The 21,851-nt window shown below is 46.4% G+C and overlaps 1 protein-coding gene across 1 annotated transcript; it reads right to left on the minus strand.

The window, feature by feature from the left end:
• Positions 1-2,041: 2,041 nt before the first annotated feature.
• On the minus strand, positions 2,042-19,217 carry sema6d (semaphorin 6D; the record flags this gene model as incomplete). The annotated part of the gene is given in 20 exon segments (XM_080536490.1): positions 2,042-3,229; positions 3,371-3,612; positions 5,443-5,646; positions 6,333-6,389; positions 7,115-7,173; positions 7,355-7,432; positions 7,881-8,021; positions 8,345-8,382; positions 8,384-8,519; positions 13,677-13,832; positions 14,441-14,572; positions 14,743-14,960; positions 15,851-15,939; positions 16,269-16,388; positions 16,540-16,630; positions 16,766-16,867; positions 17,026-17,088; positions 17,346-17,406; positions 17,920-18,031; positions 19,103-19,217. Coding segments are annotated over 20 exon segments (3,402 nt in total).
• Between the last annotated feature and the right edge of the window lie 2,634 nt (positions 19,218-21,851).

Here is a 21,851-nt window from a genome sequence, read left to right on the forward strand (position 1 = left end):
ATATTATGGGATTCATATCCTAGCAGTAGTTCAAACTTCCATGCTTTCCTATAGTTGGCATCCAGATATGGAATGTTATGATTTGGGTTTTTAATTATTATTATTTTTTACTGATTTTACTCAGATCAGATTTGTGTATACTGTACTGTAATAATAACAATGACTACATATTCAGGACCAATTGTTGACATTTCCAATATAATAGTGATCATTCATTGAATAAGGCACACGATGCACAGATTCAGGTTTCACTTGCCAAAAAATATTCAAACTCATCGTATTTATAATATGTACAGAATCTTTTGTCATTGCCAGCATGACTCATTAGGACACATTGGTAGATGTTTATGATTGTACACAGAGGGAACTGCGGAGGGAACTGGCCTACTAAGGAGCACAGAGATCAGCTCTCGCTCTCTCAGATGAACACACGTAGTATGGAGCACTGCTGCCACAGTGGCTCAGAGAGACTAAGGTGACAGACACACAGGTTGGTCGCTGACTGGAGTGTCGTGGAGACACACACTCAACGCCATGCAGTCATGGACTGGGGGCTGGAGACAGGCGTGTCCTTTCAACCTTGACATACGGAAATCCATTTGTGTTGCATAAAAAAGTGGACCATTTCAGATAAAAAAAATAAAAAAAATAATACATAAAACCAAAGCAAAACCAGTTTGTTTAAAAAATGTCAAAGTAGTGTCATCATGAGCGGGGAATTCAAAACATGATTTCAAAACACCATTGCTACATTTCAACTTGTGTGAAGTGATATAGGACTGACAGAGAGGGGAGGTTTTTCTATGCGTCAATGGGCCCACTCACACACGCGCATGCGCACACACACACACACGCACACACACACACACACACACACACACACACACACACACACACACACAAACACGTCAGGAGACAACCCGAGCTGTATGAAATAGATGCATGAGAGGCCAAAACACACACGACAAACAGCTTAATTTAAAAACCAATAGCAGCAAATGCGTTTAGTAAATATATCCCAGTGAGTTACAAAACGTCTGTAGCCTAGCAGGTAGCCAGGCCATCCCCCCACATACAGAGACACTGTCCCTGTGCTTACTGTAGGGCCACACTCAGGTTAATACACGGGGGACACACACACACACAGAGTTTAGATTAGGTTTAGAAGAGGACTAATATGATCTGAAACCTTATGTTGAAATGAGTGACAGTGAAGCAGGTCCAAGTAAGTGCATCCTATTGTAAGCTCACGGCTCTCTGGGTAGGTGTGTATGGGCAGATGTGTGTGTGTGTGTGTGTGCTGGCAACACACTGGGTTGCCCTCCAGATGACACCCACAATCGCACACAGACACAAACAAAGACACGCTCTAAACACTGCATTCCCTGTCACCCGTCTGCCAGCCTTGGTTTGATCACACTTATAGAAAGCGACATGTACACCACCCCTTTACTGTTCCCTCTCCTTCCCACTCCAACAGCGTGACAGGAGCGCTCCTCTCTGTACAGTTCACATTAGCGGGGAGACAGTGCTCAGTGGCAGTGACAAATGAGACCCATTCTTCAAGTATTCCTCTGTGTTCCTCCTCGGATCTCTCACACACACACACACACACACACACACACACACACACACACACACACACAGGGGTTTTTGTGTTAGGCCTAGACCTCGTACTGCACACACACAGGGACAGGCTACACACAGTGGGGAGGGGGGGGCGGGCCTTCAAAGCCCTGCACCTCCAGAGATACTCAAGAGAGAGAGACACAGCTCTTCCCCCTATGTCCTGGGGCTGGAGCCCGTGGAGGTCATGAGATGGAGATAGAGAAGCATGGAGCCAAGAGCCCCTCATAAGCATCTTCTTTGGCCACTTGTGTGATTCTTCGCTTTTTACGTGTGAACAAATGTGCGTATCATTCAGTGGGGGGGACGCCCCAACACACACAAACACACTCACTAGGCTCCCCAGCCCTCAGGCCACCTCACTCAAGAGTCTAGTCCTGCTAGAGCACACTCAGAAGTAACGCTCCTGCTCCTTTTAGTAGCTGTACTTGTTGACCACCCTCATCTGACATGGAGTCTGGACAAAACCGTTGGGTTTGGGGGGGACGTCAGGCTTTATCGACGGCGTCCGTTTGAGCCCCGAGCGGGGCAGCGACCCGTGTCCGCTGTAACTGCTCTGCCGGGACATGGACGGGGGGTGAGGCGAGTGTGGCGAGTGCATCCCCACCCCCATCGCCCCACCGTGGGAGTCCAGTCTGGAGGGGGGCGTGGGGGGAAGATAGCCCCCTCTGTTCATACTCTGTTGACGCGACACCGACACCCCCATGCTCACCCCACTGGGAGAGGAGAGGGAGTGCCTTTGGGAAGAGCTCCGGTGGAGGTGGTACCCCCCTCTCTGCCTCTCCAGGGTACCCCCCATGCCTATGCTGCCCGTGGGGGTGGTGGGGGGAGAGGTCAGGGGTACGTCCACCCTCTTGGTGGGGCTGTGCCTGGGCAGGGAGGAGGAGGGAGAGTACAGGGAGGCCTCTCGGCTGGGCACCTTGGGCGGTACCTCCGTCAGAGCGTCCATGGGCTCCAACATGAGGTGTTGCCTGGGCCGGGGCCCTGAGCCGCCCTCAGACAGGATGGCCTTGGGGTTAGCGCTCAGGCTACCGTTGGCGCCCGCGTCGTTCAGGTGCTTCAGCAGGTCGTTGAGGGTGTTCCTGGCGTCCACCGTCCTCTTCTGCTCCTTCCTGCTTCCTTTCGAATGCGATGGCGCGCTCTGGTGGTTCTGATGTTCCGTGTTCTGCAGTTTCCTGTCGCCAGTGCGCTGTGGCTTGTCGTCCGCGTAGCTGTGGTGACCTCCGATGCGGCTCTCGTGCGTGGCGTTGGGCAGCACCACGGCGCTGGGGATGTGGGTGTGGCCTAAAGCGGGGTGGGCGGGGTGAGCGTTAGGTGGAGGGGAGGAGGGGAGGAACTGGGGACTCTTGGGGGTGGAGTTGGACTCCTTACGGGACCCGTTGTGTTTCCCGTGCGCCCTCTCCCACTGGTTCTTGATGGGATGCAGGCCTTTCTGATGCAGCACAGGGGTGGACTCGGGAGTGGGCAGGGCGGCGAGCTCTGGAGGCTGGCACCCGTCCCGGAGGATCATGGTCTTGGTGTCTCCGGTGGGCGAGTTGGGGTCCTTGCCGTTGCTCAGCAGGTTGGTGTAGAGCTTGGGAGAGTCCATGCTGTGCTGGTACTCCTGAAGAAATTAGAAGATGGTCCTTTACTACACCAGCCAGTACATCAGGCATAGTACACAAAGACATCGCCATCACTTAACATTCTTTCACATTATCAATATACAGTAATAGCAAAGAGCTTGAATAGTTAGTCTAGGTACCTTCACGGGGCTGTCAAAGAGACCGTTGAGCTTAGCAAAGCTTCCAGTAGAGTCCGAGCACGACGGGGCGGACTCTGCGTCTTTGTGGACGAGCCGGGGCTTGCGCAGGAAGGAGTCTCGGTAGCAGAAGACCACCAGTCCCGCCAGTAGCGCCCCCAAGAGGAAGGCAGCGAACACGCAGGTGATGAGGATGTTCATGTGGACCAACTGGTTGGCCTCACCTGCCTGGATCTCCCACACGCCTAGAAACAGACAGGGGATTGGTCAACCTCCTGACAGAGCCAATCGCAGCGCTCTATACTGCATCCCCTCTGCAAGTGTGTTTGTGTACACTCAGTAATGCATGGCTCTCTGCCTTTGCCCCCCAAAGGTAGTCTGACAGGTATTAGCATTAGCCGAATCCAAAAACATGTAACTAACAATCTAACATTCTAGGATAACCCTTCTAGAAAAGTCATTACAATAACTTCTAACGCCAGAGTAGCGGAGATCTAGAATCATGGTGAAAATTGGCAGAGATTGTTAGGGACCCACATCCAGTCCAGTCAGGTAAACCAATCTAGAAGAAGCAGTGCTATGTTAATTTAGGAAGGAAGAATTTGAATGGCTTTTTTTCCCAGGAGTGGCATGCACTTGATCAGACAGAAGGGGTGTATTAGTTGTGCAATCGAAACTCTGAAAAAGATCAAACCGATGTCCCAATCGCAGATATAGAGTTGAACCAAAAACCATTGACTTCAACGTGCTTGGAGGAAAGAGAGTGAAGTCTGCTGCTCAGTAGCGTGAGGGAGAGTTTCTGAACTTCAGTTTGTTAGTGCCCCACAGACATTAGGAGAGTTAGTCATCCACAGAGCAGTGGGTAGAGAGAGCTCCTGGAGCGCTGGCAGGCCTTTAATGATCTACCACCGAGGGTTTACTGTTGTAATGGTTAAAGGATCTACTGGCAGAGAGAAGGACTAGGGCCAAAGGAAAGATTCTGAGGAAAGGATATTGAACGAGGGGTTAATGATTAGAAGAGTCGGAAAAAAAAAAGTTTGAAAAGGAGGAAATGAAACATTTTCACCATGTAAAAAGGATTATTAAAATAAATACATATAGACTGTAAATATGAAAATATAAATGCATGAAATCATAAAGTAAGATGAAATAGAAATCATATGAATGAACAACAAATAAGAGAAATACAAATAAAAGTTGCCATATCAGCTGATGAAAATCCTGAATAGCTGTGTGTGTGTGCATTTTGTATTTTGGGCCCTATTATGCACTTCTTAACTTGCCGTCTTAAGTCTTAATTAAGACGCACCGCCAGGTTAAGACCTACCGCCACCCTTATTATGCGCTTCATACGCGCTACTGCTATTATGCAGGTGTCGCTAGGCGCCCACACATAAGACGTAAGACTCCCGTGCATATATTACTAATTGTGGGAGTGTTCATATGTTAATGAAGTGCGCTAGGCGCCCCTGCTATTATGCGATCTGACTTTGCGCCTAGCGCTAAGAAGTGGTTTGAAAACGTCTTAGGCGCCGACCGACTTCTAAGAAGTGGGTCAGCGCGCATGCGCAAACCGCGGAGGCGCGCTCGTGTTTCAAAACGTGCATGAAGTCTAGCGCCTATGAACTGCATAATAGCATAGCGCTTATGACTTAACGCAGCCGGTTCTTAAAGGGAATGGCACCTGGCACGCTGATTGGGTTGATTGAGAAGACGCCCAAAACACACCCATGACTAATTTCTGGGCTTAGCGTCGGGTCTTAGGCGCCCACTACCGCACGCATAATAGCAAAGTGGCCTTGACCACGCCTCCACGTCTTAAGTTTAGATCTACCGCCTCGTCTTATTGCTTAAGACTTATGAAGTGCATAATAGGGCCCTAAGTGTGTATGTGTATGTGTGTGTGTGTGTGTGTATATATGTATGGGTGTGTGTGTGTGTGTATATGTGTGTGTGTGTGTGTGTGTGTGTGTGTGTGTGTGTGTGTGTGTGTGTGCCTGTGTGTGCGTGTGTGTGTGTGTGCAGCTATCAGTCAGGCTTCCATGCAGCGTGCTGGCTCTCCCTATGGGCCTTACCCTCTGGGCCCCCTGGGAGTGACTCTAAAGAATGGGAGGTGGCTGGGTCATCCTGCAGCACAAACCCTGAGCCGTAGAGCTCTGGAGTAGGGCCAGACCCGGGTCCGGACCCCACAGGCCCGGGGTTCTGAGTGGGAATGAGTACTGGGGGCTCTATGGGCCCACTGGACTGGCCAGTGACTGACGATGATGACAACTCCATGTCTGTGGTGACAAACAAATTGTTAACAAAGGGTGCAGACACGTGGGTCAAAGCATACTGTTATAACAACCCGGTTAGTAAGCATGGGCAATGGATACTTTGGGTTAGTCTTCGATTTTATGATTATGTTTTTTTGAGGAAAAAAACGATTTCACTGGATCATGGGCCGTTTTTTCACCATTAACCATAAAACAAATCGATCATTCTTCTACTATTTTTTGGAAGAATTTGACATTTAGATTTGACTGATACAGCTATATACAGCTATGCACAGCTATGCATTTGGTTCAGACAGTATACAATTTTGAAAGGGGAAAAGGGTGAGAGTTGTCTTAGGGAGGTCGACAGAGAACTTTATACACAGCAGTGATGATGTCAGAGGAGGGAGGAGCCAGGTGGGCATGCAGGAAATAAACAGGAAGTAAACAGGAGGTTTTGAGTAAAGAAGAGGAAGTAAGCCTGTGCAGCAGTAAAATGGAGAACGCTGACAATGGCGCCCGGTGGTGACGTTTGTTAGGAAGGTGACGATGACGATGATGATGATGACGAAGATGAAAGACAAGGTGATGAAGAAGAAAGGTTTGTTAAGAAAGAAAGATGGATGGCCGGTGAAGCGGCAGATGGAGGGAGGGGTTTGGAAATGCTGAACTCAAGGAAAGAAACCATTGGAGTAAAAGATCAAACTAACCAGAGGTCGGGTCGCCAAATGATTTGTAATCTGGCGCTGATGTAGTAGCCAAAAACGCTAAAAGAATTAAAGGAACAGATCAGTATAAAATAATCCAAAATCTAAATCAAGTCCCAAAATAAAATAAAAAGCCTTGCAATCTAAGTGCAGCTAGCTTCATAATTCTAAGATAAAAAAAATATTTTAAAAATGTATAGACCATTCCCCTCCAGTCTTGTACACTGGGGGTACGTAGTTCTGTAGCTCTACTCAGTGTTCTAGTCGTAGAGACAGAAGAGATAGAACAGTTCTATCTATTGTTCTATATCTATGGTTCTAGTCCTGTGGTCCAGCCTGGATCATGTTCAGTAGATGCCTTCACAGTTAATGGTGGTCTACCCTGTTATTCTTACTGATACCATGACCCTGGTAGGTCACCTGTGCCAGCGATACCTAGTCGAGTATGTCCATGTTGATGTCCTACAAGTAGCATTAGTAACAGGTAGGCATGTACATGTATGTAGATGTGTGTGTTAAGACCAGACAAAGAGGCATGTATGTAGATGTGTGTGTTAATACCAGACAAATAGGCATGTATGTAGATGTGTGTGTGTTAATGCCAGACAAATAGAGGCATGTATGTAGATGTGTGTGTGTTAATACTGAACAATAGAGGCATGTATGGACAGGTTACTGGTGTGCAGTGTGCAGGCTAATGGAGTGTGTGTGGAGATGAGTGTGTGTGTGTGTGTGTGTGTGTGTGTGTGTGTGTGTTGGATGTGGCATGGAGGTGAGGCTCTTACCAAGACAGTCCCCCAGATGAGCAGTGTTACCAAGCTCAACATCCTGCTCGTATCCAGATCTGAAACAATGAGAGAGAGAGAGAGAGAGAGAGAGAGAGAGAGAGAGAGAGAGAGAGAGAGAGAGAGAGAGAGAGAGGGGATGAGAGCAGTGAACAGTGAACAAAAGCAGGGACCCTCCATCTAACCATCATTATTTCCCTCCTTTGCTCTAGCCTGCCTATAGACGTGTGCAGTACTCACAGAACACCAGGCAGGAGGCGGCTGCAGGCTCCATGGGGCAGCCAGCCACAGTAGGGGTCCCGCGATGCTACACAGGACCTGGGGGGACCACGACCACGATGACACATAGGTCAGATACAACCACCACACCATCTTACAACACAGGGTTCAATTAAAGTGTGGGGGAATACACTGCATAATCATTGTTTAACCTTTGCCTCACTGAACATTAACCAAGGGGCAGCAGATGAGAGTGGTATTGTCGTGCAGCAACCGTTTATGATTCACAGCGAGAAAAACAACACAATAAATCTATAAACCGCTGAGGGGACATGGCTTTATGTGACCTCGACGTAACCTTGCATGTGTGACGGTGATTGTGTGTGATTGTGTGTGTGCGTGTGTGTGCGTGCGCATGTGTGCGTGTGTGTGTGCGTGTGTGTACACAGGTGTGATGGGGAGTGTGTGATTGTAACTGTGTGTATCTGTGAGGGTGTTTCTGTGTATGGGTGTGCGCTCATGTGCATGCACGTGCACACTGACTCACTTCTGGCATGAGGAGTGGCGATCGCAGCGGCTGAGAGGCATGCGGATCACACAGCTGGAGAAGGCCACGTACACACTGTGTGTTTCTCTGTCCACGTGGAGAGAGAGCACTCGCCTCTCATCTTCACCATTAGACAGGCACCTGAAAGAGAGAGAGAGAGAGAGAGAGAGAGAGAGAGAGAGAGAGAGAGAGAGAGAGAGAGAGAGAGAGAGAGAGAGAGAGAGAGAAGGAAGGAGGGAGGGAGGGAGGGAAGGATCAGATGGACCTGTGCTGTAGATTGTTATCAGTAGCTAGTAGTCATGCAAGGCCACAGTTCAACACCACTGCCACTTCTGACTGTCCCCATGACAGACAGACAGACAGACAGACAGACAGACATATGTCAAGGTTAGTGACACCTCAACAAAAAGAGGGGAGAGAAACAGACAGAGAGACAAATGAGAGCGAGCGAGAGAGCTACATACTTGGCCTTGTTGAAGACATCTATCTCCTCCAATAGGACCACTGTCGTTGAGGGAGAGAGGGGAGGTCTTAGCCAGGACCTTCAGTACGACCCCGGCCTCAGAGCCAATGAAGACCACCGTGTAATTCCTGTGGGGGCCAGCAGCGTTGTCCACAGCCAGAGCTGTCAGTCTGTACCTATATACACACACACACACACACACAGACACAGACACAGACACACACACACACACACACACACACACAGGAACGTCGTCATGCGTCAGTAATAGCTTCTCAGGAGGGCTATAGCCAATCAGTTGTGGTAAGCAGGTTTCCTGGGTGAAAACCCAGCTAGCAGGGAATGTTCCCACAACATTGGCTAACATTCCCTACAAGTTCTGCTAATGTTTTAAAGAAAACGTTTTCATCTAATGTTCAAAGAGCATTTTAAGGATGTTTACCATTTCAAATAATGTTCCTATAACGTTAAATGTTAACAAAGTAAGAACGTTTTAGGTGCAACATTCTGAAGGCCCTTGCACACCAACGCGTTTTTTACGCGCGTTTTTTACGTCCGTTAAAAAAATAAATTAGAACTCATGTTCGATTTTCTGCGTTTTTCGCGTCCATCAAAAGCCTTTTGAGAGTAGTTTTTGACCACTCCGCCATGGTATAGACTGGGACACATCGTCAAATTACAACTGCAGGACAGTTGGATTAATGTTTACGGAAGTACATGTCTCAAGTATTATCTCGGCGGTTAGTCGAGTGAAAGAAAACAACATACAGATGATAATTCACACAATATAATACCACGAAAGCGTACGGCACTAAACAATAACATTCATTTGGGCAGCATCCTACTCAAACTCAGGCAGAAGGGCAGGGTCCGGCCAGGTGCACACGGTCACAGACTGCCAGTGCATCATACATCATTCAGCTGGTTATAGCGGTTTCTTTTTCTATTCTATTCTACTTCTGCTGTCTGCGTCTCCCTGGGTATTCCTAGACCAGATGGCAAACAGTAAAGAAATGCCACAATATTACAACATGTAGAGTGCATATTGCGAAAGTTCGCAACGTAAAAAAACGCAACGGACTCCGCAACGGACCGGTGTGCAAGGTCTCTGTGCGTAACGTTTTTTTCCGGATGACGGATTAAAAATACGCAGGCGTAAACGCACGCATTGGTGTGCAAAGGCCTAGAGGATGTTTTGGGGACAAAACGTTTTTTCTAGAATGTTCCTGTAATGTGATATGTAAACAAAGGAAGAACGTTTTACCTGCAACATTCCAAGGATGTTTTGGGGACATTGTTTAGGTAACAGATTATAGAATGTTCTTTTATAAAATGTTCCCACAATGTTACATGATAACAAAGGAAGGACATTTTCAAAGCAACATTCGATAATGTTTTCAGGATGTTATTGATGCCTCAGATCACAAAACGTTTTTTTCTAGAATGTTCCTGTAATGTGATATGTAAACAAAGGAAGAACGTTTTACCTGCAACATTCCAAGGATGTTTTGGGGACATTGTTTAGGTAACAGATTATAGAATGTTCTTTTATAAAATGTTCCCACAATGTTACACGATAACAAAGGAAGAACATTCCCAGCTAGCAATTTTTTGTTCTAAAAATGTTCAAAGAATGTTACCTAGAATGTTCTCATAATGTTTTCAGCGGGAAGTTTTCTTTAAGTTCCCAGAATGTTCTAGGATAATGTTCTCTAAAAACATTTTTTAAATGTTGTGTGATAAACTTCTTAAAATGTTAAGTGACAACATTGCTAGAACATTATGCCCTAATGTTCTTGAAAATGTTTTCAGCGGGAAATTTTCTTTAAGTTCCCAGAATGTTCTAGGATAATGTTCTCTAAAAACATTTGTAAAATGTTGTGTGATAACCTTCTTAAAATGTTAAGTGACAACATTGCTAGAACATTATGCCCTAATGTTCTTGAAAAATGTTTCAGCTAGAAGTTTTCTTTAAGTTCCCAGAATGTTCTAGGATAATGTTCTCTAAAAACATTTTCAAAATGTTGTGTGATCACCTTCTTAAAATGTTAAGTGACAACATTGCTAGAACATTATGCCCTAATGTTCTTGAAAATGTTTTCAGCGGGAAGTTTTCTTTAAGTTCCCAGAATGTTTAGGATAATGTTCTCAAAAAACATTCTACAAATGTTTGGTAATAACCTTCTTAAAATGTGAGTTGACAATATTGCTAGAACATTACACCTTATGTTCTCAAAACATTTCCAGCTTAAGTTTTTTGTTTGTTCCCAGAATGTTTTAGGATAACGTGCTCTAAAAACCATTCTAAAAACGTTTGCTTATAACCTTCTTAAAATGTTTACTGAAAACCCTGTTAAAACATTATGCCCAAACATTCTTAAAATGTTTTTGGGATGTTATTAAAAATTCAAGTTTCAGACTTGCACCAATAACCGAGGAGGCTGAGGACGTGGCAGACCAATCAAACGACTCTGATTAGATTTCACTAAGCCTGACTGAGATGTTCAGTTCACCTCCGTGGTCGGGCACAGGTAGACGGGTTTAGTTGAAGACAGCACAAGGGAACGGGACACTGTGGATTAAACGGTAAGGTTACAATAACTGTTTTTAATTGATTAACGTTACTTTGTATGGATACATTTACTTTCTTGACCACAAACTAACCGTTAATGCGAATAACGTCGAGCGTGTGTGTTGTCAGAAATTGCTAGGAAGCTGGGCGCAAAATTAACTTTTATCCACCGTCCAAATCGACAAATTGGTGAACGTTCAGATTTGACCAGCCACTCAATAGATTAACGTCATTGTTGTTGGTTTTTTGGCTGGTGAGTGAAGCAAATCTACCAGCCCAAAAGTTTGGGCCAGGTTTGGGAGCTAGCTAGCTAGCTAGCTAGCAAGCTATAGCAATCTAGCTAGCACAATTACTAGCATTCTACATGTCTATTTTACATGGATATTACTTGGTTATTTACAGTAATTACTGCATAATTAACGGCCTGTAATTTAAAGGGCTACCAAAAAGACTTCTGATGAATCAGAAACTATTCTGATTTTAAATACTATTTTTGTTATAATGCAGGTGGATAATACAGGTGGACCATCCATGACTGAGGACAGTGATACAGGTGGACCATCTGTGACTGAGGACAGAGTTCAGAGTAAGGATGTGTCCAGGGATGATGTTTAAGAATGTGTCCAGGTGCAGCAGCAGCACTTGAGGGGAGCAGAAGCCCCACACTGTTCGAGGACTAAATCAAGCAATCAACACTTTTCTGTCATGAGGATATGTACTGTCAGAGATATGTACTGTTGCAGTGATGATAGGTTCTGACTTCCATGTTTTCAGTATGTACAGTATATGATGTTTTGCTTTTTTTTTCTTTCTAATATGTTCTCAAATGAAGCTGTGGCTGCCTCTCCCTGTCTCACCTCTGTTGTTAATGTTAATAAATAATGATACATTATGTTGAAAGACTTGAATATTGATGTTATCAAACTTTTACATGTGTTAATACGTTTAGCTAAAAACATTTTAAGAATGTTTGGGCATAATGTTTTAACAGGGTTTTCAGTAAACATTTTAAGAAGGTTATAAGCAAACGTTTTTAGAATGGTTTTTAGAGTATGTTTGTTACGAGGGGGGTCAGCGAGGATACCTCCCCGATGCCTCTGCTGGTTGAAGAGCATCACTCATGCCCTGGACTAATTACGTGATTATTGTCACCTGTGAGTGTTTGTACCGGTATGTGTATTTAGGTGTGTCCCATTTCCCTGTTCCCTTGTCAGTTGTTCGTACTTGTTAGCGTCTTGTGAACCCTTGTCTTTCCCTTAAGAATATTGTGCATGATACTTGTCCCTGTCCTTTCGGTCCTGGAGGACTTTACCTTACCTGTCGCTACTTCCAGGTATTATTGACTATATGTGTGTTTTAATTTGTTTGTGTTTAAGTGAAGTTTGCTTTTAGTAAACGGAGCCTTGTTTGCTCATCTTTTGTTTTCGCTACTCGCAAGTGTTTTGTTTTTGTTATTAGTTATCGACTCGCTACGCAGAGCCTTGCTTGCTCTCCTTTATTTTTCTGTGGTTCTGTATCACGGTCCTATGGATATTCAGTGTATTCATCTCAGTAAAGAGAACTTTATTTTATTCATGTCTCGACCTCAATTCCTCTGAGTCGCACCGCACATGGGTCCAACACCACTCTACATTTAGAACATTATTCCAAAACGTAACACACGTTATCCTAAAACATTCTGGGAACAAACAAAAAACTTAAGCTGAAAATGTTTTGAGAACATAAGGTGTAATGTTCTAGCAATATTGTCAACTCACATTTTAAGAAGGTTATTACCGAACATTATCCTAAAACATTCTGGGAACTTCCCACTGAAAACGTTTTCAAGAACATTAGAGCATAATGTTCTAGCAATGTTGTCACTTAACATTTTAAGAAGGTTATCACACAACATTTTAAAAATGTTTTTAGAGAACGTTATCCTAGAACATTCTGGGAACTTCCCACTGAAAACGTTTTCAAGAACATTAGGGCATAATGTTCTAGCAATGTTGTCACTTAACATTTTAAGAAGGTTATCACAACATTTAAAAAATGTTTTTAGAGAACGTTATCCTAGAACATTCTGGGAACTTCCCACTGAAAACGTTTTCAAGAACATTAGGGCATAATGTTCTAGCAATGTTGTCACTTAACATTTTAAGAAGGTTATCACAAGATTTTAAAAATGTTTTTAGAGAACGTTATCCTAGAACATTCTGGGAACTTCCCACTGAACGTTTTCAAGAACATTAGGGCATAATGTTCTAGCAATGTTGTCACTTAACATTTTAAGAAGGTTATCACAACATTTTAAAAATGTTTTTAGAGAACGTTATATAGAACATTCTGGGAACTTCCCACTGAACGTTTTCAAGAACATTAGGGCATAATGTTCTAGCAATGTTGTCACTTAACATTTTAAGAAGGTTATCACAACATTTTTTACATGTTTTTAGAGAACGTTATCCTAGAACATTCTGGGAACTTGAAGAAAACTTCCCGCTGAAAACGTTTTCAAGAACATTAGGGCATAATGTTCTAGCAATGTTGTCACTTAACATTTTAAGAAGGTTATCACACAACATTTTAAAAATGATTTTAGAGAACGTTATCCTAGAACATTCTGGGAACTTAAAGAAAACTTCCCGCTGAAAACATTACGAGAACGTTCTAGGTAACATTCTTTGAACATTTTTAGAACCAAAAATTGCTAGCTGGGAAGGGTCCTTGTGTGTGCGTGCATGCATGCATGCATGTGTGTGTGTGTGTGTGCCTTTACCTGACGCGTGTCTTGGTGAACCAGGGCTCATCTCCTATGGAGGGCACAGCTGCGTCCATGAGGGTGTGGGACTTGATGAACTGCAGAGTCTCGTCAGGAAACTCAATGGAGGTCTTGAAGGACTCCGCTGGTCCGTGACCCGCACAGCAGCCAGGCCTGAGACAGGGTGCACACAGGGGTGAAAGGTCACACATGAGCCTCCCCACAATGGCCCCTTAGAGACTCATAAAGGTTATTGAATTGAGTCGATCAGGGGCGGGGTGAAGAGGGTGAAGAGGGCGAGGGAGAAGAGCAGGTGCTTATTAGGGTCACAATAGCGCTAAATGGAAACATGAAATATGAATATCCAGCGTGTCTGATTATCTTCTATTAATTATTTACCGTAGCAATGAGCAGCTTTGTGGACTTTGTGTTGGGGACGCGAGGCGGAGCTACCCGTATATGTGCTGATTGTACGCCTGCAACGTGGCTAATTATCCATGATTAATTATTAATATGTAATAATCACCAGCTGGTGACTGCGTGTGTGTGTGTCACGGATCAGACCAGGTGACTTTTGTAAAAGATTAACCTGGATAAGTGGACAGTTTAAGTAGGGAGACATTTAAAAGGAGCTATCTGTTACTTTAATCTCCGGTCAAAGGTGCTGCCATTGCACTTGTTTGTAAACAGAAGGGTGGATCTAGGTTATTGTACCGGTAACTGTTTTTTTTCTTCTTTTTAACATGTTGAGTTGCCAATGGTGGGAAGGTGAAGAGGCGTACCTGGGCTTGGGCAGTCTCTCCTCTGGAAAGGCGGTCCACACAGAGTCAGGCGTCTTCTGCTCCTTGAAACGCCCCTGGAAAACCTTCTCGATGTCCGGCATGGAGAAGGCACACACGGCAGAGCCCGGGATACTGCAGAGAGGACCACAACCATAAAATCTGATTCCTAGCTTTATTTTATTTTTTTTATGTTTCCTTTTTAATTTCCCCCTCTTTTGCTGTAAAGTGTGCTGCGACTGTTCGCATCGGGATCGACAGATTGGTCGGTCGGTTTGTTGACAGACAAGCCTCTCCAGTCGTACCTGTTCATCTGGGTGGTGAACACGCCCACCACGGAGGGCACTCCGTTGATGTCGATGATGTCAGTGATGGACTGCAGGACGTCGAAGTAGAAGAAGGACTCTCCGGGGACGGAGCAGTTCAGCCTGGCCTTCACGAAGGACGTCCAGTGTTTCTCCAACACGCGCTGAGACCCGCCCACGTCATTCTTGCAGATACGTGCCACGCGAGAATAGACCGCCTGCAGGCAGAGAGGGGGAGGAGAGAGAGCGGGAGGTGGGGAGGGAGGGGGAAGCGAGGGAAAAGAGTGAGGCTCCAGAAACTAAAAACACTTCTACCCCCCTGAATAATACATCCCCTCCATCCGGTGGCCTTGCAGAGTCTCACACACACATGAAAACTTCCTTTAAGACCCTGCACCAGAGAGTATGTGTGCGTCTGAAGCACTCTGATTGAACATGCATTACACACACGTCCCTCTGACCCCCTCTGGACTCACATCCAACCAGGAGAGCAGGCCTGAGGCCGGGGATTAAAACACTGTGCGTGCGTGCGTGCGTGCGTGTGTGTGTGTGTGTGTGTGTGTGTGTGTGTGTGTGTGTGTGTGTGTGTGTCAGACTCTAATTCTAAATGTGCTAGGGCTTAGCGGTCTGAACGAAGCGTGTGGAGCAGCCAGCTGAAACAGTTTGAATAATTCACCAGTGCAAACCTCCATCACAGTCCAGGTGTCATCCCCAGCATTAGTACGGCTGAAATATTTATCAAGCGGTGGTTGAAGAGAAGCGCTTGCAGCCCGACCGGCCATTCTCTCAATGACGCATGGGTAAGTCTGGACCCAGCGGTGCGCCTAGCAGCATACTAATACCTCCAGCCAACCATCCATCCATTACCACTAAGAGGACTATGCGTGTGTGTGTGTGCGTGCATGTGCGCGCATGTAGCACAGCCAGGAGAGACAAAATCCCCTCATGAGGGTCATGGGTTGACAGACAAACCCAGCAGAGCGTATCATCTCTCAGATGTAGAAGAGCCACGCATTCTCTGTTCTGCTGTATTCTGTTCTGATATCGCACCTGTTGTGGGTGTTTACTGAACGGTGTGTGTGCTCGAAGGTAAGCAGCTCAGACTAACCTTGCCCAGGTTGTTGTGTTCAGCCGCGATCTCTCTGTAGAAGAAGTACACGTAGTTCCCATAATTCACTGCGTGCAGGAAGTGGGGCTCTGAAAGAGGGAGGGAGGGAGAGAGAGAGAGAGGGGGTATTTTTGCATCGTCACCACTCCGTTCTGCTTCCTGAATATTTCAGTGGGCTTTGACAGGGCTGTGTATGGCTGGGACTGACCTAGATTGTCTGACATAGTGCAGGACATATTATTGATACAGTTGAGGCCAGGGCCGGCCTTGTGTCACTGACACTCCATAACCACAAACACTAGCTCCAACAAAGACACACATGTCTTGAGTGACAAGGAAACTCTACCAGACAGATTTGTTTGTGTGTGTGTGTGTGTGTGTGCGTGCCTAAGGGCTCCAGGTGGAAGGCTGTGTTTACCTTTCAGCCACTTGGAGTCGTATTTGATGGTCCTCAGGGCTGAGCCGTCTCCCATGCTGCGGTAGATGACCGCGTCGCTGGCCAGGAAGTCAGCCACGGTGGCCGAGTACAGCTTCCCGTCTGAGAGACAACGGTATGACTGTCACATCACAATACACCACACCACACACCTGCAGACATGCTCTGTTGTGTGTGTGCGCGTGTGTGTGTGTGTGTGTGTGTGTGTGTGTGTCTGTGTGCGTGTGTGTATTTCTGTAGGGATTTCCCATACCAGCAAAGAGGGCGACGTTGGTCTGTTTGGCATCAAACGGGCACCGTGCCAGTCCACTGATCTCCTCCCCGTCAAACTCCAGGTTATCCAGCTGAACGGAACAAAGACACACATGTTAATAAATACACACACACACACACACACCGCATTAACAAAGACACAGAGGTGAAAGGATAAACAACCGCTCCAGGAAGGGACACACACACACACACACACACACACTCACCCTGTAATATCTGCACATGGGGTTGAAGCCGTTGGTGCCACAGATGAACACCAGGTCGTCATTTCGGGGAACCAGCACTTTAATGAAGTTATGACACTCATCCTGGGAGAGAGAGGGTAGGACAGGGATATTGAGTGGGAGATATTGATTACAAGGCCTGCCTGCTTCTATACTTGTTTCATGATAAAGTGGTATGACTGCAGGAGAACATTAGGCAGAGAGAGGAGGGCATAGAGAGGGTCATTGCTGTGTTTTCTTACTCTGTGTTTTCCTTTCATAGCACAGGTCTCTCTGACTGCCTGGCCTGATCTCCAGGTTAGTTTCTGCAATGCACAAGGACACAAAAGCACATTTAGAAAGACGGACACACGCACGCACGCACGCACGCACGCACACACTCACACTCACACTCACACTCACACTCACACTCACACTCACACTCACACGCACACGCACACCACTTATTTCCACTCTCTGGTTTACGGCCTGTTACGGTGCAGGAGTGATTTATGTGTTTGTGTTTTCTATGGAGGCCTTGTGTTTTCTATGGGTGTCGTGACGCTCCTGGCCAGACTCTTACCCTGTAGGGGATGATCTCATTCCTGTAGGATTCCCTCAGACTCACTAGGTACACCTGGTCTCTGTGGAGGGAAGAGGAGAAACATCCACACACACACACACACACACACACACACACTGGTCAGTTCCATTACATACAAACAGGCCAGTTCAATTACAAACGACAGTAATAGTGGGTTAAGGTTAATGGGTTTGTTAAATGACATCATTAGTTTTATTACGGGTCAAAGCCAGTATTAGACCATTAGCTGCAACAGCATTATCTCAATACCAGTGGCTTCCGTTACCGACAGCAGTATCAGTTGTACTGGGTGGTTAAATCAGCCACAACATAAATAGGAAACATCTAACTATGCCGTGGAAGCCCTGACCGTGCATCTGAGCAGCATGACATACGTCAGTCCTCAGATCAATATCATATACATTAAGGCTGCGGCCTAGACCCCGCGGATCCAATATCGCTAAGAGCTTTCCCCCCCTACAGCACTCTCTACCTGTGATGAAGAGTGTGTGTGTGTGTGTGTGTGTGTGTGTGTGTGTGTGTGTGTGTGTGTGTGTGTGTGTGTGTGAATTACCTGCCAGCGATGAACAGTGTGTCCTGTATCTTGGTCATCAGTTGAAAGTCGAGGCGATGCTGTGACTCGTTCCCAGAGGGCCTGCCTCTGAACACGGGGTACTGGCGTGTGTCTGCACCAGGGAACAACACACACACACACACACACTGTAACTGGGAGTCTCCACTCACACACACACACACACACACACACACACACTGTAACTGGGAGTCTCCACTCACACACACTCACACACACACACACACACACACACACACACACACACTCACACTCACACTCACACACTCACACACTCACACACTGTAACTGGGAGTCTCCAGCCACATGGCGCCTACACACATGCACACAGAAACGCACACAGTAACTGGGAGTGTCCAGCCGCAACAAACACACACACACACTCTGCCTCTCTCAAAATTGCACACTCGATTAATCGTATTGATTAAGCATAAATATACTGTGTGTAACAGCTTTATAGAAACCCTTCAGTAATGTAATGAATACCATGGATACAACTGTGTGTGTGTGTGTGTGTGTGTGTGTGTGTGTCTGTCTGTGCGCGTTTGTGTGTGCGTGTTGTGAGAGAGCTACGGCCAGCTGGGTCAGCATTTCTTTCTGTGTTCTCACAGTACATCACAGGAGGGAGGAAGACGGACCCTCCTTAATGCTCCAACTGTCTACAGAGCAGATGGATGTCATCACCAGGGTTACCTCAGACAAGGAAACGTCCCCGTGGGATTACATTTATTTGTTACCATAGTACAAGGGGAGGAGTTTATTCCTTCTGAACCCCTTTGGAATGTTAAAAATAAGGACAGATAAGACGTGAGACCGAAAATAAAAACATGTTCTTTAAAAATAGTCGGTTTTCTGTCGACACTCTTCTCAACCAGCCTCGTTCGGAGTGTGCAGTCAGTGTGTAGGGGCCTTGTTCGGAGTGTGCAGTGTGTAGGGGCCTTGTTCGGAGTGTGCAGTGTGTAGGGGCCTTGTTCGGAGTGTGCAGTGTGGAGGGGCCTTGTTCGGAGTGTGCAGTGTGGAGGGGCCTTGTTCGGAGTGTGCCGTGTGGAGGGGCCTTGTTCGGAGTGTGCCGTGTGGAGGGGCCTTGTTCGGAGTGTGCAGTGTGGAGGGGGCTTATTCGGAGAGTGCCGTGTGTAAGCTAGTTAGGAGTGAGTAGGCTACTCACAGTGTGCATCGACTGTGTCGAGGGGTGTGTTGTCCTCTGGGAAGCTGACGGCGTGGAGGGTGTGTGTGGTTGTCAGCAGCAGCACGCTGAGCTGAAGCAGTGCACTCCTGCCCATGGCTGCTCAGGGGCTCACAACACTTCCTGGTTCACACTGATTGAGATGTTACCTGGGGACACACACACATACGCACGGTTAGGAATGGCTAGCACGCACACGCACACACACACACACACACACACACACACAGTCAGGAATGATCAGCACCTCCCCACACACACGGTCAGGATTTTTTGTTGGCACACACACGCGGAAATGTTTAGCACGGAGCTCTCTGTGGCAGGACTTGGCACTCGTCTTCACCTATTGCAGCATCTGTTCAACTTAGGAAGGTCAGCCAACTGACCAATGGGGTGTCTCCATGTGGGGTATGCAGAGGAAGTCGTCACTGTGTGACACACGGGCATGCTGTCTTTGGACATCTGTGCCACGATCGGTTGTGGGCCAGTCACAGTTGGTCTCTAATGTAGCTGGTCGGCAAAACTCAGTTCAGAGTCACAATTATCTCTGTCAGTTCGGACATGACACACAACCGAAACACTCATCTAAGTGTGTCTTCACCAGATTGAGACGCAGAATAATCTCAGCATCATATGTATCATCATGTACAGTTCTTTGGTGGTTGAACAAGCAGTGATACTATGTGTGTTTGGGGTGTGGGGGTGATTGGCAGTGGTTTAGAGAAAGGCTGTGGATGTGCATATTAATGAACCGTGTGTACAGTCAAATATTTATAACCTAAACAAATTATTCATGTGGACGGAGCCTGAACGGATATAAACAATTTACCGGGAGACAACACACAGGCAGGGGGACGGATTAGCCAGGAGCACCCTGGGACAAAGACACACACACACACACGTGCGCTCGCGCGCACACACACACACACAGTACCAGAGAACTGGAACCACAAATAAGAAGCTACCAGTAAGAAATTAGCCCCAGCATCGCTCACTCACACACCCATACACACACACACACACACACACACACACACACACCAGTATTGACACGTCTTCCAGGAGCCCGTGAGCACACCTGCTCCTGTGCTGGCTGTAAGCCATGCCTGCCAACCCATTAGTGCTCTGACTGATTCACACACAGGATACATGCCTGATCAAGCCCGCCAGGCTTCACGTGATGTTGATCTATGGAGGAGATTCTAGAGTATACTCACTATTAACTTCTATGTCCATCCCAGAGAGTCCATATTGGAATATGTGTATTTAATCTGTCAGTGTTCATCTGTTTAGGTTCAACCCGACTGACAGAAAGTCTGATTCCCTGCTAATAAGAGTGGCCGGGACTGTATGTTATTTCACTGTGAGAAAGATAAGCGGTGGTGATGAGTGCTTGATGTAGCGCGCGCTTGACGCCATGTACGGTGTGTAATGACAGCTCTTCAGCACTCAGCGGGATTCCCAGGCCTTTCAAAGAGTAATGCCAAACAAGCTATTATCATTGTGAAGAAGGCCCAGCCCAGGCAACACACTGCCACTTTTCCCCCAATTAGCCCATTTATTATTGGGGGTTTGATGTTTCAGACAAAATGAGCAACGCTACAGAACGTAAAGGTCACTCCCCGTCTGTGTGTCAACAGACGTGGATGAGGCAGTGCGTGTAGACTCTCTCGTTATGATACAAAATGCATCCCCAGACGCAAACAATTTGCAGAACCATTGAGAATGATTCTCAGATGTGTACTAAATCACAACTGTCATCATCTCCCTCTAACCAGATCAGTAGGAGAATAGGCAGACTGGGGAACGTCTGCTTTGCAGCGAATGAAAGAGAATGCTGCTCCTTCAGGGTATCACAAAACAACCCAGCCCATAATTATTATAAGTCCCGTAATCTTTGTAAATATGTGTGGGATAAACCCCCCATTGAAATTAATCATCTCGTTTCCATGGGAAATCCAGCGAAAGCAGACTCCAAGCACGCTATGAGACAAACAATAGATAATTACAATCTGTAGGTAAATAACAACAGAACATGACATCTTATGGTGCCGCCCCCGGGGTTGCCTCAAGCTCCGATACGGTCTTATTTTTGTATTCTCTGAAAAATAATTTCCCTTCCTTTTTTTGCTTTCTAGTGAAAACCCCTTATTCTATAGACACTGTGCATACATACAGCACTGCCATGATTCCCTGTACGGTCATAGCTTCGGGAGGGGGGAGGGCTTTCCTGAGAAACTTTAATGCAAAACAGAAACAGAAGACATCCAGAGGTCAGCGATCTAAAATTACTTCTCAATCTCAAGTGAGCTCAGCATGTTTTCTATTGACTATTCCTTTCTACGCTCTCCTGTTCCTGTGTGTTAGTGTGTGTGTGTGTGTGTGTGTGTGTGTGTATGGGCCTCGACAGGCCCTGAGACGCAGGGCTAGTCACGCAACATGGTACTGTTCAGCCTTCCCCCTCTCTCTCCCTCTGTTATTACAGGCTTTTCAATCTCCTCCAATCACGCACTTTCTCTGCTGATGTTGTCTCAGAGTCGTGGTGTTTAAACAGAGAGGGGTGGGGGGTGGGGTGGAGTAGAGGGGGGTGAAGGAGAGGGGTGGGGGGTGTACCAAGTCTCCTATTTGCAATGTTTCCGACCATATTGGTGAGAAGACAACTCTTTCTCTCTCTCTCTTTGCCTGGGCCATATTTTGGATCCAGCTCCTTATTTGTAGATGTGGATAAACA

The sequence above is a fragment of the Nansenia antarctica genome (assembly GCF_963989245.1).
Source record: "Nansenia antarctica genome assembly, chromosome: 1".
Lineage (NCBI taxonomy): Eukaryota > Metazoa > Chordata > Actinopteri > Argentiniformes > Microstomatidae > Nansenia > Nansenia antarctica.